Source organism: Taeniopygia guttata, chromosome 20 (genome assembly GCF_048771995.1).
Source record: "Taeniopygia guttata chromosome 20, bTaeGut7.mat, whole genome shotgun sequence".
Taxonomy (NCBI): domain Eukaryota; kingdom Metazoa; phylum Chordata; class Aves; order Passeriformes; family Estrildidae; genus Taeniopygia; species Taeniopygia guttata.
This window is the reverse complement of record NC_133045.1, coordinates 9,662,987-9,676,138: the sequence shown is the minus strand read 5'-3', so window position 1 is coordinate 9,676,138 and position 13,152 is coordinate 9,662,987. Positions and strand designations below refer to the sequence as shown.

Genomic DNA, 13,152 nt, shown 5'->3' with positions numbered 1-13,152 from the left:
AAGACCAAAGATAGTAATTTTGATTTGACTTTCTTGGAGAACCTGGTGTCAGCTGTGTGTCAGGTATTGCCAGGTACTGCTGGTTGCCTTTTTTCCCCTTGGTATAAAGGGATCTGCTCCCCCAGTGCTGCTGCTGAGGTAACGGGACAACTTGGAGCACAGAATTCCTGGAACAGAGTCCAGGCAAGATGTTTGCATTGATAACTGGGGTCCTTCCAGCCCCTAAGTGGAACCAGACCATCTCCTCAACAAACTCACAGTTGTTATTTGTAGCATTCGGTGCACGAGTTCAGTGCCTCTTTGCTTTTTAAATTCTCCTTAGGGAGAGTTTGGGTGTCTGTGATGTCCCAGAGGTTTAACCCACAGTGCTTGGCTTGCATTAAGGTCAAACCCAGAATATTTAGGTATGGTGTGGGCACCTTGGGAAAGGCAGGTCAGGAAACAACACCCTGAACACAAGCACTGAAAACAGCTCCAGATTTTTCTGTGTCAGAGCAGGAATTTTTAATTCTGGATCTAAATTCCTTGAAAGCACAGGAGATAAGTGCTCATTTCTTTCTCTCCTTCTACTTTTAAAGAAAACTCTAGCAGTTCTGAGCAACGTCAGAAACCCAGCAGGAATTACAGAAGAGGTAATTTGTGGTATTTACACAAAGGGCAGTGACAATCCTCTCTCCATGGGGTACAAAATGCTCTGTGCTTTGTTTTAAGATTTGTTGCCCACTTTTTGCCCAGGGAAGCTGTGGCTACCCCATCCCTGGAAGTGTTCAGGGCTTGGTTGGATGGAGCTTGGAGCAACCTGGGATAGTGGAAGGAGTTCCTGTCCATGCAGAGTTGGAATAACAGGCTCTGTTATGTCCCTTCCAACCCAAATCCTTCTGTAATTAAATCATTTAAGTGCTTCCTTTTGGTGTTTTCCTTTGGTCTGTATATTGTGATCCTTTAAGTACTTACAAGATTATAAAACGAAACTGCAAAGAGCTAACAAATGTTTGTTAAATGTGCAAAATATTTTGAAAACTGTGATTTCTTTTTCCCTATTTAACTTGACACTTCTAAAGGTATCCGTGTTTCCTGCTGAATGGCAATGCAAATATTTTAAACCTCAGCTGTGATGGGAGACTGATGCTGACAGCCCCTGCAGCTGAAAGTCTGGCCTCTGTAACAAGAAATGTCACTGTCAGTCATTCCCTCCTGGCAACGAGGACAAAATCTGTCCAGAGGAACTTTTGGCAGGGAGCTGGGGGGTCTCTCCCAGGAGCTCCTGGTGCTGAGGATCCCTCCCGCAGGAGCTCAGGGCTGCTGGCACAGCCGAGGAGCTCCAGTTCATGATTCAGCCTCTGGCCCTGCAAAACTTACAGCTGTGCTTCATTTCCTTGAGCAAACGGAGCTCATCTCTCCTCCGGAGCACACGCACAGCTATTAATGGGATGTGAGCGCTGACTTCATCCCGGGCAGCTCCATCAGGGTGGGCGGCAGCCAGGACTTGTTGCTGCGCTCTAGGAAATCCTCCTGCAGCCTCCTAGTCAGGGATTTAATTTTATTTCATCAGCAAAACCCCTAAAAGCCGCTCGCTGCTGCCCATAGAAGCAACCTCCTGCTTTTCACGCTTTATTTGGCCGCGCGTTGCGGAGAGGGAGGTGTGGGAATCCCATCCCATCCCTCTCCCCCTGTTCTCCCTCCCCTTCCTTATCCCTCCTGCCGCCTGGGAATTGCGATCTTCCATCCCGCCGAGGACAGATGCTTGTCCCCGTCCCGCAGGATGTAGCCGGAGCCGCCGCCCGTCCCGGCTGACCGCGGGGGAACCGCGCCGCTCCGAGAGGTCTGTGCCCCTTTTCCCCCGGGTGGCTCTGCAGGGATGCCCAGAGGGGTTTGCTCCTCTGGGGCACGTGTGGGTATCCCAGCAAGGGGATTTCTGCAGCTCGGAGCTGGCGCAATGCTTGGGGCGGGGGGGAAAGGTCCCATCCCTTGGGGTGAAGTGGCTGCAAGGCACATTCCCTGACATCGCTCTAAGCACTGCCAGGACTGCCTTGGCACCTCCTCAGGGGATGTGGCTGTGAGAAACACACTTTATTTGTTGGTTTGATTTATTTTTTTTCTTTCTGTTTTGTGGTTGAGAGTACAAAACTGCAGGATGTTGCTGCCAGAGAGCTCTTGGAAGAGTTTGTTACCTGTGTGGGGTTTTCCCACCTGGAAGTGTGGGTGGGTTCAGCCTGATGGGCTGGAGGTGCTGCAAAAGCTCATCCTACAAGTGGAACTTTTTCCTGACTTTTTTAGTCTGCTGCTGCAACAGACCTTTTATTCAATAGTGGAACTGAAATAGAGGAACTTTCCAAGAGACACTAGAATTGATGAATTGGTGGTTTTGAGTCTGTTTTAGGTCCTTTAACCAGCAAAGCACTCGGGGAGTGTGGGACAGATTTATTCCCTGCAGCTGCCTGCCTCGGGCAGGTCCCTGTCTCTTCTGCAGGGCTGAACCTGGTGCTGCTCATGTGTCCAACACTGAGTGGGACACGAGGTGACATTGCTTCTGCCAGCACGTCTGTGCAGAGACAGTGATGACCTCTGACATGAGGAAACGTCCCCAAACGGTGGCTGTGGAGGATGGAAATAATTCACCGTGCCTGCAAATCCTCACCTTTAGTCCTGCTGATTTAAATATGTGGCTGGCACTTTTTTCTTTAACTAAAGCGACTACTTCTAAAATTTCCTGCACCAAAAAAGGCTTCTCTGACTGCCTTAATCTCCAAATCTCCTCTGAGCACACGGCTGGAGCAAGTGGAAAGTGATGTGCTCCCCACACACCCCTATTTTCCAGGCTCTGGAAATACTCACCACTTGCTCCATGTGCTGCTGTCTCCACATTCCTTCCCTGGGGGTGTGTAACAGGAGAGAGGCATCAGCGTGCTGTGGGCTCCTGCCTGCCAGCAGGCTGCTGTCACTGTGCTCCCCTCAGTCCCAGGGGCCAGCCTGGCTGGCTGGTGGCACCACTGATGGCAGAAATGGATGGGGAGGGACCACAGAGTCCAGGAGTTGGGGTTTGGGATGTGGCAGGTGAGCTGTGGAGAGGGAGCTCCTCCAGAGGTGTGACTTCCACCACTTCAGACAGGTGCATTTCTTATTCCTGATTTACAGGTGGGAAAATGAATGTTGGAGAAGAGGCAGAATGGTGATGGGTTTGCCTCTGAGATGGCAGAAGAGATGAAGTCTCTGTTTCTTGCTTTAAAGCTACAGAAAAGATCCACAGCCTGGGGTCTCACTGTGCCCAAACAGGCTTAAAAACAGGATTACTGTGAGGGTGCTGAGGCCCTGGCACAGGGTGCCCCTGGATCCCTGGAAATGTCCAAGGACAGGCTGGATGAGTCTTGGAGCAACCTGGGGCAGTGGGAAGTGTCCCTGACCATGGCAGGGGTGGAATGAGATGAGCTTTAAGGTCCCTTCCAGCCCAAAGCACTCTGTGATTCTGTGATAATATTGAACTCATCCTTACTGACACAACAGGGTGGAAGCTCCTGCCTGAATCAGAGCCTGCAGCCAGCCTGGATCCGTGCAGGCTGGAGGAGTTCATTTTCCTGGGACTTTGGATCCCACATAACCCTGGTTAGCATGAAAAGATCACACACAGTCCAGTGCTTTTGCCAGAGTTTGGCACCCTGTTTGTCAGCAGCTGCATGGAAGTTTCAAGGAAATCAAAAGGAGTTTGGTGGCCTTGCAAAATGGCAAAAATAAAGTTTTAGTTCAAGGAATTTGAAAAATGGTGACTTTTTGCTGCTGTTTGGCACACACACACCTCTGCATCCAGGGCAGGCTCTGCTTTCCTGGAGATGATAGTCAGAGTCCTGAAACCCACCTATAAAATGTTTGCTGTTTTTTATAAACAATGACCTCACTTTATTAGCTGGAAAAATAAAGCAAGTGTTTCCCGTGGCTAAAGGCTTTGGTTACACTGCAGTTGTTCCATTCATCTCCAAGCAAAAAAAAAAAAAAAAAAAAAAAAAAATCGGAGACAGAGAAGGGTGGATAACAACTCCCTGTTACAACTTGCATGTTTTCCCATTCATTCCTCAGCAATTTAGATCTGATTTAAACAGAACATGCCTGGGTCACTCACGTGCATATTTATTTTTCCTTGAAATTGCTACAAAGCTGCTGTGTTTGAGGGGAAGCAGGCAATTGCCAGGAGCCTCTGCATACCTGTCTGTCAAGGTGCACACAAGGGAAATGCCACTGCAGGAGTGGGTGCAGGGGCTGGTTCTGCCAGAAGCAGTGCAGCTGAAATGTGGAGCACAGAGATGACAAAAGGCCAAAAATGTGTGCTCAAAACCTGGTTTGCTGAGAGCCAGGTGAGGGGGTGGCACTGCTTCCATCAGGGTGGTTTTCTGCCAACCCAAAATTCCTGACCCAGACTGAACAGCACTGAAATCCAGGCTGGCAAAAGCCAACTGTGGGTGCGCCATGGGCTGAGGCTGGCAGTCAGCCTTGGCCATGCTGCAGAGTTATTTGTGAATCAAACTGATCCTCTGCCATGGGTTAGTCCGTCCTGCCTGCTTTCAGTCTGTTCAGGTGAAAAAATCCTGGATATAACTTCTTAGGAATTAAGCAAGAAATAAACTCGTTCTTTGTAAGCTGTTCACAAACAAACTCCACCGGGTCTGTTGATCCCTCCTGCTGTAAAATTGCTTTATCACAGCAACTGATGTCATTAAATCTGTGGTTTGAGGAGCCTGGCTGCTACAGAGTGCTCCTCCTTGTGCTTTTCCCCTTGTGATTGGTGTGTGCATCCCAGGGACATGAGAAACCTGCTGTCTGTATGCCTGGAACAATCGGGGTCATGATAATCAGAATGAATTACTTCTGTACAGTTTAAACCAGAAGTGATTCTGGGATCTGTCTGTCCAGTCACTTGCCAGTGTTGTTGGTTTCCACGACCAGAGCAGAGCCCATCACTGGGAGTGCTGAGATTGTGCTGCCAGAGAGCAGCACCCAGCCCCAAGCACCAGCAGGAGGAGAGGAGTGTTCCCCACCAGGTTTATAAACACAGTTTAGTCCAAGGCACTGAACAGCTATATTGGAGGGACCAAAAAGATAAAATAATGTGTAGGGATCGCAGGAAAATCTGTGTGTTCTTCTCCACCCACCCTTTCAGTGCCATCAATGATGCCCAGAGCTTGCGTTGCCTTAAGTGAGGACCGACAAAACCTGGATTTTGATGTGGTGAAATACAACTTTTACTTCTGCTTCCTAACATTTGCCCTTTTGTAGGTCCTGCTCACAATGCTGATTCACACTTGGTTCTTTCTTGCCTGCCTGCCTGTGGTGAGCCATGTCTGGGGACGAGTGGGCCAAGGTAAGGAGCCTGCCTGCCCTCGTGGGGCTGTTCCCTGTGGTTTGGCTGCCCCTGGGACAGCCCAGCCCTTCCTGCTGGCAGTGACACCACTGTGAGGGGCATTCCCAAAGCCAGGCAGGGTTCCAGGGGGCTGCTGTGCTCTGGTGTCTGCTGGGGAAGCTCCAAACAGCTTTTCCCAAGCATGAAGAGCAATGAGGGGTCAGTGGGCCCATCTGGGGAGAGCCCCTTGATCCCTCCCCACCCCACCTGGCCTGTCCTCATCCCTGGCAGCACTTCAGCCACTCCCTTGCATCAGGGATGCATTTCAGCCTCTGCAAGCAGTGAGGGGCTCATGTGATCTGTGGGAGCCGGAGAAAGGGGAAGAAAAAAACTGTTGCTTCTTTAGACACTGCACCTTTCTGCTTTGGATGCTTGTGGTGAGATGTGGTGCAACATCTGGGTGAGGAAACATGAGGTGATTCCTCCTGTATCATCCTGCTCCCAGAGTGACCAGAAAACGCCTACAGCCTCTCTGATGTGAAAGAGCCACCTTTAGGTTATGTCTGAATGCTCTGTGGAAGAGCACAAAGGTTTCTAGAGAGCTGGTGGCACTGCAGGGCTGGGACAGATGTGTCTCCCTGCTGTGCATCTTCCAGACTTCTGCAGTTAAGCCTGGGCTTAACTCCCTCTGAGCTGGAGAGCAAGGTTACAGCATCAAACAGTGCACATCTAACACAGGGCAAGGAAACAGTGGAGCTTTCACAGCACTGGGGATCATTTGCATCCAGCACATAATGGTGCTTTAGAGGATGATGTCCTTTCTGGTCTGTCTGGGGACATTCTTGTCTTTTTAGCTTCTGGGCTCCTAGAGTGATGCCCAAGGAGCTGGACCACACTTGGCCAAAAGAAAACAGCTCCATGTTTAATCTAACTATGAATTCCCCTCATTGTTCCATGATCTTTTACCATTTCTCTTAGGCATGATTTTGGGATTTGCTTTTTGCCCTTCACCCCTCTTTCCCCTGTTTTCTTTCTTCCTCTTCAGATTTGCCTGGGGTGAGATGTGAATCTGAGCTTTGTTTCCCCAAAATAGTTCTCTGCTTGTTGGGCAGCCTGCAGGAAGTCTCTGCAAGGAAAGGTTAAGGCACAGATGTTGGGCTGAGACAAGCAGGAACCTCACTGCCAGCTCTCACTGCTTTCCTGGGTGCTGACATCATGGCAGGGATGTCAGGAGGTGTCAGGGCATCCTGCAAGACCAGATCAGGGAGCTGAGGAGCCCTGGGTGACACTTTGGCAGCACTGAGCAGAAACTCCAGGTCACTCTGAGATATTTTGTGAGTAATTGTAAAGGGAAAAAAATGGTAAAAGCTGCAAATGAGGGGGAGCACTTGGGTGCAGATGTTTATCGTGTGCTCACTCACTGCAAATGAGGGCATCCTGCTGGAAAGGCAGCTCTGGGCACAGTGTCAGAAGGAGGGGAGAGAAATCTGCTGAGTTGCCATCCTGCACCCAGCCGAGTGAAAAATTTTCATGTGGTGACATTTGTGTGACAGGAATCATGGATTCCAGGAGTGACACGTGAGCTCAGACATCTCACTGGGGTTAGCAGATAGCTGTGAAATCTGGAGATGATAAAGGAATGTGCTCTTTCTTCTCTTTACCTCCTTGTCTGATACTATTTTTCCCCTCAGGATTTGTCATTTAGCTCGCAGAAAACTGATACAAGCTGGTGCCCATGAGTTATGGTCCTGCCAGGAGCTGTTATTTACACTTTATCAGGTTTTCTTTCTTTTTTTTTTTTTTTTTTTTCCTTCTTTCTAAACCCAGCTGGTCCTTGGAGCTGCCTCTGAAATGATCATTCTGCAGAAGTGTGGGATCCATCACCTGGGGAATTTCTGTATTTCTCAGCAGCTCAAGCCTATAGAAGAGCCTTGCTTGAGCCCATTTATCTGTTTGCTGCCCTCCCATTTCACGTGTTTGCACTGGACACACTTGCTGTAAAAATGCATTCAGCCTGAAAGCTGCTGGGAGAGCCCTTCAAGGCATGGAGCTGTGGGGAGGCTGCTTTCCCTTTCTGAGGGGTATAAAATGAGCACCTGAGAAGGAGGAGCTGCAAGGGGACTGCAGGAGCAGCCACGCAGCCCCTGGGGATGCTGAGGACTTGCCTGGGGTGGGGAAGGTTCCCTTGGTACTAAAGTCCTTAGAGGAGGCAGCACACATGGGTTTTGTGGCAGGAACTGCGCCCATAACAGCAGGGACACGTCTCCTCCTCCTCCCCAGGGTCGGGCCGGCTGAAGCTCACTGTCCTTTCAGAAGACAGGCTCCAGATGAAGTGGAAAGAGACTGAAGGGAACATCAGTGGCTACAAAGTCCGGGTAAAGCCCATGGCAGGTGCGTGCTGACACCCTGGGCATGGTTCCTGTGCGAGAGGGGGACTGAGCTCCACTTCTGGGAGCCAAGCACGGGCATTATTTACACCTTAAGGGAATAGAGACAAGGCAGAGGGAATCACCCACAGCCTGCCCGGGTTCCAGGTGTTGGTTTCACCGTGCTGTATGTGCAGCATTGCCAAGGAGCCTTTCTGGCCTGTAGTGCCACTGCAGGCACAGTCCCTTCTTCACTCACTCACGGGAAAGAGAGGAAATTCCCCTCTTCATCCCAGGGGAAAGGCTTAGCCAGAAACGCCGTTCTTTGGGACTCTGTGAGACAAAAATGAAACAGGGTCATTGTTGTGGGAGCTCTCCCACCGCTGCAGGGATGAGGAATGGGAAGCCTTGGCCCCTATTTCTGTGGGTAGGCTCATCCCTCCACCTCCCTACCCCTACTCCCTGATCTCAGACGTTGAACCTGGCGGTGTTGGAAGGACACAGTGTCCCTCAGCGAGGAGGGACATCCTTAGCCATCCTCAGCCTTGGCTGGCACTCGGTTCCTGGCAGGAAAAGGGAGCTGTGGGGCAGGAGTGCGGCGGCAGCTCCTGTGATCACCCACTCTTTTTTAGCTCAGCCCACACCTGTTTCCCAGGCTGGAGCAGCAGTTTCTCATTCCTTGCCTGCCCCCAGAGCCTCAGCTCGGCAGGGACTGAGCAGCATCCCGGGAATGCAGGGAATCCCCACCGGGCTCCCAGCACATGCCTGAGGCTTTCCCGCTCAGGCTGGGGAGTTTCCAGCCCCAGGCAGGAGCACAGGGTCAGGAGCACATCCATCTCCATCATTTAAAGCCTGCAGACCTTTCCTAGGCAGAGGGGTTTTGGGAGATGCTGTGCCTCTGTTCTGGGCAGCAGTCACTGCCTTGCTCCCTCTGCTCACTGCCCTGCTCTTGGCTGGTCAAGGCATCCCAGTCCCAGGACAGGGTCCAACAGCTTGGGACACGGCTGTGGAGGGTTCTGGAGGCAGTGCCAGCCCCAGAAATGAGCTGTGCCCTGCAGGCAGCAGCTGCCCTTGGAGACAGATAGGGCAGAGACAGCACAGCTGGGGTAGGATGAGTCCAAGTGCCAGCGGTGACCTCCAGAGGCACCAAGTCACTTCCTCATTTTGTCACAGATGACCTCAGTCAGCTGGCTGTTTCCATAAGCAGTTGCCATCTCTACACTCTGAATAACTTTTCACTCAACAGCTCCTTGGGAAGCTGGTGAAAGTTGCACTAATACTGGGCAGGAAGTAATTTTCTATTTTGGGCACGTACCAGGGATTTCAAAAACCCACCTCAATCTTCCCAACTCTACACTGAAGAAAAAGAGTAAAAAATCAGAGCTCCTCAAAATTTAAAGCATGAATAGGAGCTGACTGCAGTCCCTGGGCAGACATTCCCTGCATTTCAGTGCTGCTTTTGCTACTGTCAGCTTAAATTTAAGCTCTGACAGCCTCTGAACTGTGGCTTCATCCCACCTCAGGGGACTCGGAGCAAGAAGTCATGCTGAAAACCAAGACTCCCAAAGCCACAGTGGGAGGGCTGAGCCCCACCAAGGAATACACCCTGCAGGTCTACGTGCTCAATGGCTCCCAGGAAGCCCTGTTTGCCAAGAGGAAATTTGTGAGTAAGTGGAGAGGGCTAAATTTTACCACTCTGAGCTTCTGAGGCTCTTGGGGATGTGGCACACGCCCTGCAGGCTGCTTGGCAATCCCAGATTTTGGTTGGAAGGTTAGAAAGGGACATGAGGAAGAGCCAGGGGATGAGGGAGGCACTGTGGCTCACAGGCCTCTCTAGATGGGCAATTTCTCTGTTTTTGGTCTTCCTACAGTTGAGGAGCTCAGAAATGCATCCCAGACTAGAAACAACCGAAGGAACGCAGGAGCTGCGTCAGGAAAGAATCTGACCTCCTCGGCAGCTGAGCACAGTGGGGTGGCAGAGGCCACCCCACCACCCCTGAACACTGCCCTGTCACACTCAGGTGGGTGCTCTCACCATCCTGGAGTCACACGGGGTTGATTTGGAGCCAGGGCCTGTGCCACACTTCCACGGCTGGAGCATTCAGCTGTTCCTAAAACCATCCACGTTTTGTCACCACAATCTCCCTTCATCAAGAGATATTCTTTCAGTAAGCCTTGCTAGCCTGGTCTCACCTTTTGCATACAATTCTTAGCTGTAAAACACAGTAAACCACGTAAAAATATTTGCCCCTCATTCCAGTCAACCTGAAAATGCATGTCCAGGTACCCAAATTCAGCAGATGCAAACTCATCCTTTAACTGAATGTGGATCCTTTGAGAACAAGCTGCTCCCTGAGCACTAGGGCTGATGGTGGTTTTTTTCCTAAGTTCTGTGTCCCAGGGCTGGCTGCAGGTGCTCTACAGGAAGGATTTCCTCAACCCCCCTGGCTGAGGACTATATGTAACTGCAGAGTTTTGTGTTTCCATGGGCTCAAAAGGGAATTACATCTGTCGATGGAAGAAAGATCCATCAGGGCCATTATCCAAAAAGTCTTGCACTAGCTCAGGGTGTTTGCAAGTGACAGATTGCTGAGCTCAGGAGAGCAACCGGGTATGAGATGCCATGGAGTGTTTTCCCTGATTTATATTTTATAAACATTCATTGTTTTTCATCATTGGAGATAATGGGAAGGACACCCTTGTTGATGTGATCCATCTTTATTTAGCTTTAGCTCCTGAGCACACATGCAACCCTCTCACAGAGGTATGAATGAAGGTGGTGACAGTCTATCCACCTATTTCCATAAACTTGTAGGAATTTTACCCTTTTTGAGCCCCCTACACCTGTGCCAAATGTGGCTTAAATCAGCTGAGGAATGGGGTTGCATGGAGATAACACAGTCAGGGACAAGGGGATTTTTCTCTTTGGAGCACAGCAAAGGACAGAGCTGAAAAGAAAAGGCAGAAGGGGATTCAGCCAAAAAGCCCAGGAGAAATGACAAGAAACCAGCCCAGTGTGGAGGCCAGCGTGGCAGAAACAGCATCAACAACCCCAAAATCATCCCCGCACACTCCTGCAAATGCGGAGCAAGAGTCTCCAGGAAAAGAAAAACCCCCAAAGGATCCACTGAGGCGAGGTGAGAGGGGGTTCAAACATGTCTTGTTCCTTCTTCTCTGCTGTTTTTCCTAATACTCATTGAATTCAAGCCTTCCAGCCCACCCTCTGCCCCCACAGAGTACAGTGCTGCTGGTTGTGCTTCCAGTCCCTAGGTCACACTTTGGGAGCTGTCAGAGCTCACTGGAGAAATTTGGAGTTCTGCAGAACAAATTCTCCAGAAAGCTGGAGTTAGGCCAAAAATTCCTTCCAGATGATTTAATTTATTGATCTTAATTGATTTGGCACCATTCTCTCTTCATGTTGTCATCTCCCCCTGCTTCTGGCAGATTCAAGTGAGCATTTGTGTTCTTCAGCGGAGCACCCATGGACCTTTCCAAGGTGTTTCCTTTCCAAGCAGCAGGGGTGTTTGTTACCAGCCTGCTCCTCCTTCTGGGCTTGTTCTTCGTGTTTCACAGATAACTGAGGCTCCATGAGGAGCCTTCAGATTCAGTTGAGATTGTGATGGCTCCCAGCTCGGCTGAAATTTTGGGAATGGGATGGGCCAGAGCATCCCCTTGGGCCCAGCAGAAATCCATGTCTGTGAGAGGAGACACACCTCCTTGAAGCCTGATAAATCTTAGTGGGATCATCTGTTTCCCCTCATCCAAAGATGGAAAATTCCCCATCTGAGAAATACTCAAGGAAGATGCAAACAATTAGCAAAATGCCTTATCTTATCCTCTGCTGGACTGAAGGCTGGGGTGGGGAGGAAGGCAGAGCTGGAGTATCCATGGTGCCAGCAGGTTTTTACTGAGAGATTGGATTTCATATAAAGCCATGAAATAATTGTAGCCCACAGGGGATCTCGTGATGGAATGGAATTAAGCACTCACCTGCAATTCTTGGAGACTTAAGCTAGATAAAAGGAAGCACTGGGCTGGGGCAGGGATGGAATGGAGCTGACAGCTTGCAGAGAGCAGTGCTTGGGTTAGCACATGCTTCCTGACAGCTTTAACCCCTTCTTTGCAGAGGTGCAGCTGCACACCACTCCATTTCAAGGTGCTGAGATGGGTTATCCTTGGCTCCATGGTTTTCACAGGATGCTGACACGTGCCAGACTGGCAGATGGTCCATTCCACCATCCAGACAAGGCTCTGCACAGCAGATTTGATTTTTATCTTAAAAGTGAAGCAGGTTTTCCTCCTTACAATTGCTTCTCTCGGTATCAAACCTTTCCCCTGCAGGCTCCCAGTTTCAGTGTGACACACCTGCCATGATTGATCTCGTCCTGCTTGTGGATGGCTCCTGGAGCATCGGCCGCAACAACTTCAAACTCATTAAGGAGTTCCTGAGCAATTTGATTTCCCCATTCAGTATTGCAGAAGACAAGATAAGAGTAGGTAGGACATGCTCCTGTTTCCTGACCTTGGGATGTTGATGTTTGAAGGGGCCTTGGTCTCTTGTCCCTGTGGTTGTGTGCTCCTCCTGGGAGCTGTTATTTCTTTAGGATGGGGTCTTTGGGCTGCTCCTGGGAGCTTTTCCCATCTGGCAGCAAGCTCTGGCCTCTAGTGGCTGTGGGAAATATCTGCACAGTGAACAGCAGCGCTGTCTTTGGGCAGCCCTAGGTCGGGTGGTGATGCTGAGGTACTTTTGGGATTTGCTGCCATCTCTGATGAGGTGCTCAGCCACCAATGCACTGAGGGCAGCGGCAATGCCCCGCTGGGGCTGCTGTGAGTTCAGCAGGGAATGGGGCTGCTTCCAGCTCTGAGAGATGCTGACAGCCAGGCTGTACATGAAATAGGATGGGGTAAATCCTTCTCAGCCCTTGCAGCTGATTGTTTGACCTGGATTAACCCTGACACCTTATCAAATACCTGTGATCATCAGGACAGGGGTGTGTACACCTGTACCACGTGGGGTCTGAGGCATCGCTTTGCTGCCAGCGTGGCAGGACTGTAGAATCACAGAATTGTGGAATATTCTGATTTGGGAGGGGTCCACAAGGATCATCAAGTCCTGGCCCTGCACAGAACACCCCAAAGATCTCACCCTGTGCCTGGGAGCATTATCCAAACATTCCTTGAGCTCTGTGAGGCCTGGAACTGTGACCACTGCCCTGGGGAACGTGTTCAGCGCCCCACCACCCTCTGGGGGAAGAACCTTTGCCAGATATCCAGCCTAAGCCTCCCCTGACTCAACTTCATGTGATTTACTCAGAACCATGCAGAGAAGTGGAGTTAGAAGCCTCATCTGCTCACCCCCAGTCCCTGTCATTATTTTGGGTCATCTTCCCTGCCACTCCTGCCACCAGAGTGGGCCTCCTGAGCTCACCTGGGCTGGCTCGATGCCCACAGCTCCTGTGT

The 13,152-nt window shown here is 50.5% G+C and overlaps 1 protein-coding gene across 1 annotated transcript in view; it reads left to right on the top strand.

Annotated features, from left to right (window-relative positions):
* Positions 1-1,382: 1,382 nt before the first annotated feature.
* The window catches only part of COL20A1 (collagen type XX alpha 1 chain), a 51,796-nt gene continuing 40,026 nt past the window's right edge, over positions 1,383-13,152 (top strand). Inside the window, exons 1-7 of the mRNA XM_030288728.4 lie at positions 1,383-1,822; positions 5,263-5,347; positions 7,607-7,717; positions 9,216-9,359; positions 9,564-9,713; positions 10,629-10,829; positions 12,034-12,189. Of these exons, the coding sequence (XP_030144588.4) occupies positions 5,275-5,347; positions 7,607-7,717; positions 9,216-9,359; positions 9,564-9,713; positions 10,629-10,829; positions 12,034-12,189 (835 nt within the window). The 5' untranslated portion in view covers positions 1,383-1,822; positions 5,263-5,274. The remainder of the gene's footprint in view (positions 1,823-5,262; positions 5,348-7,606; positions 7,718-9,215; positions 9,360-9,563; positions 9,714-10,628; positions 10,830-12,033; positions 12,190-13,152) is intronic.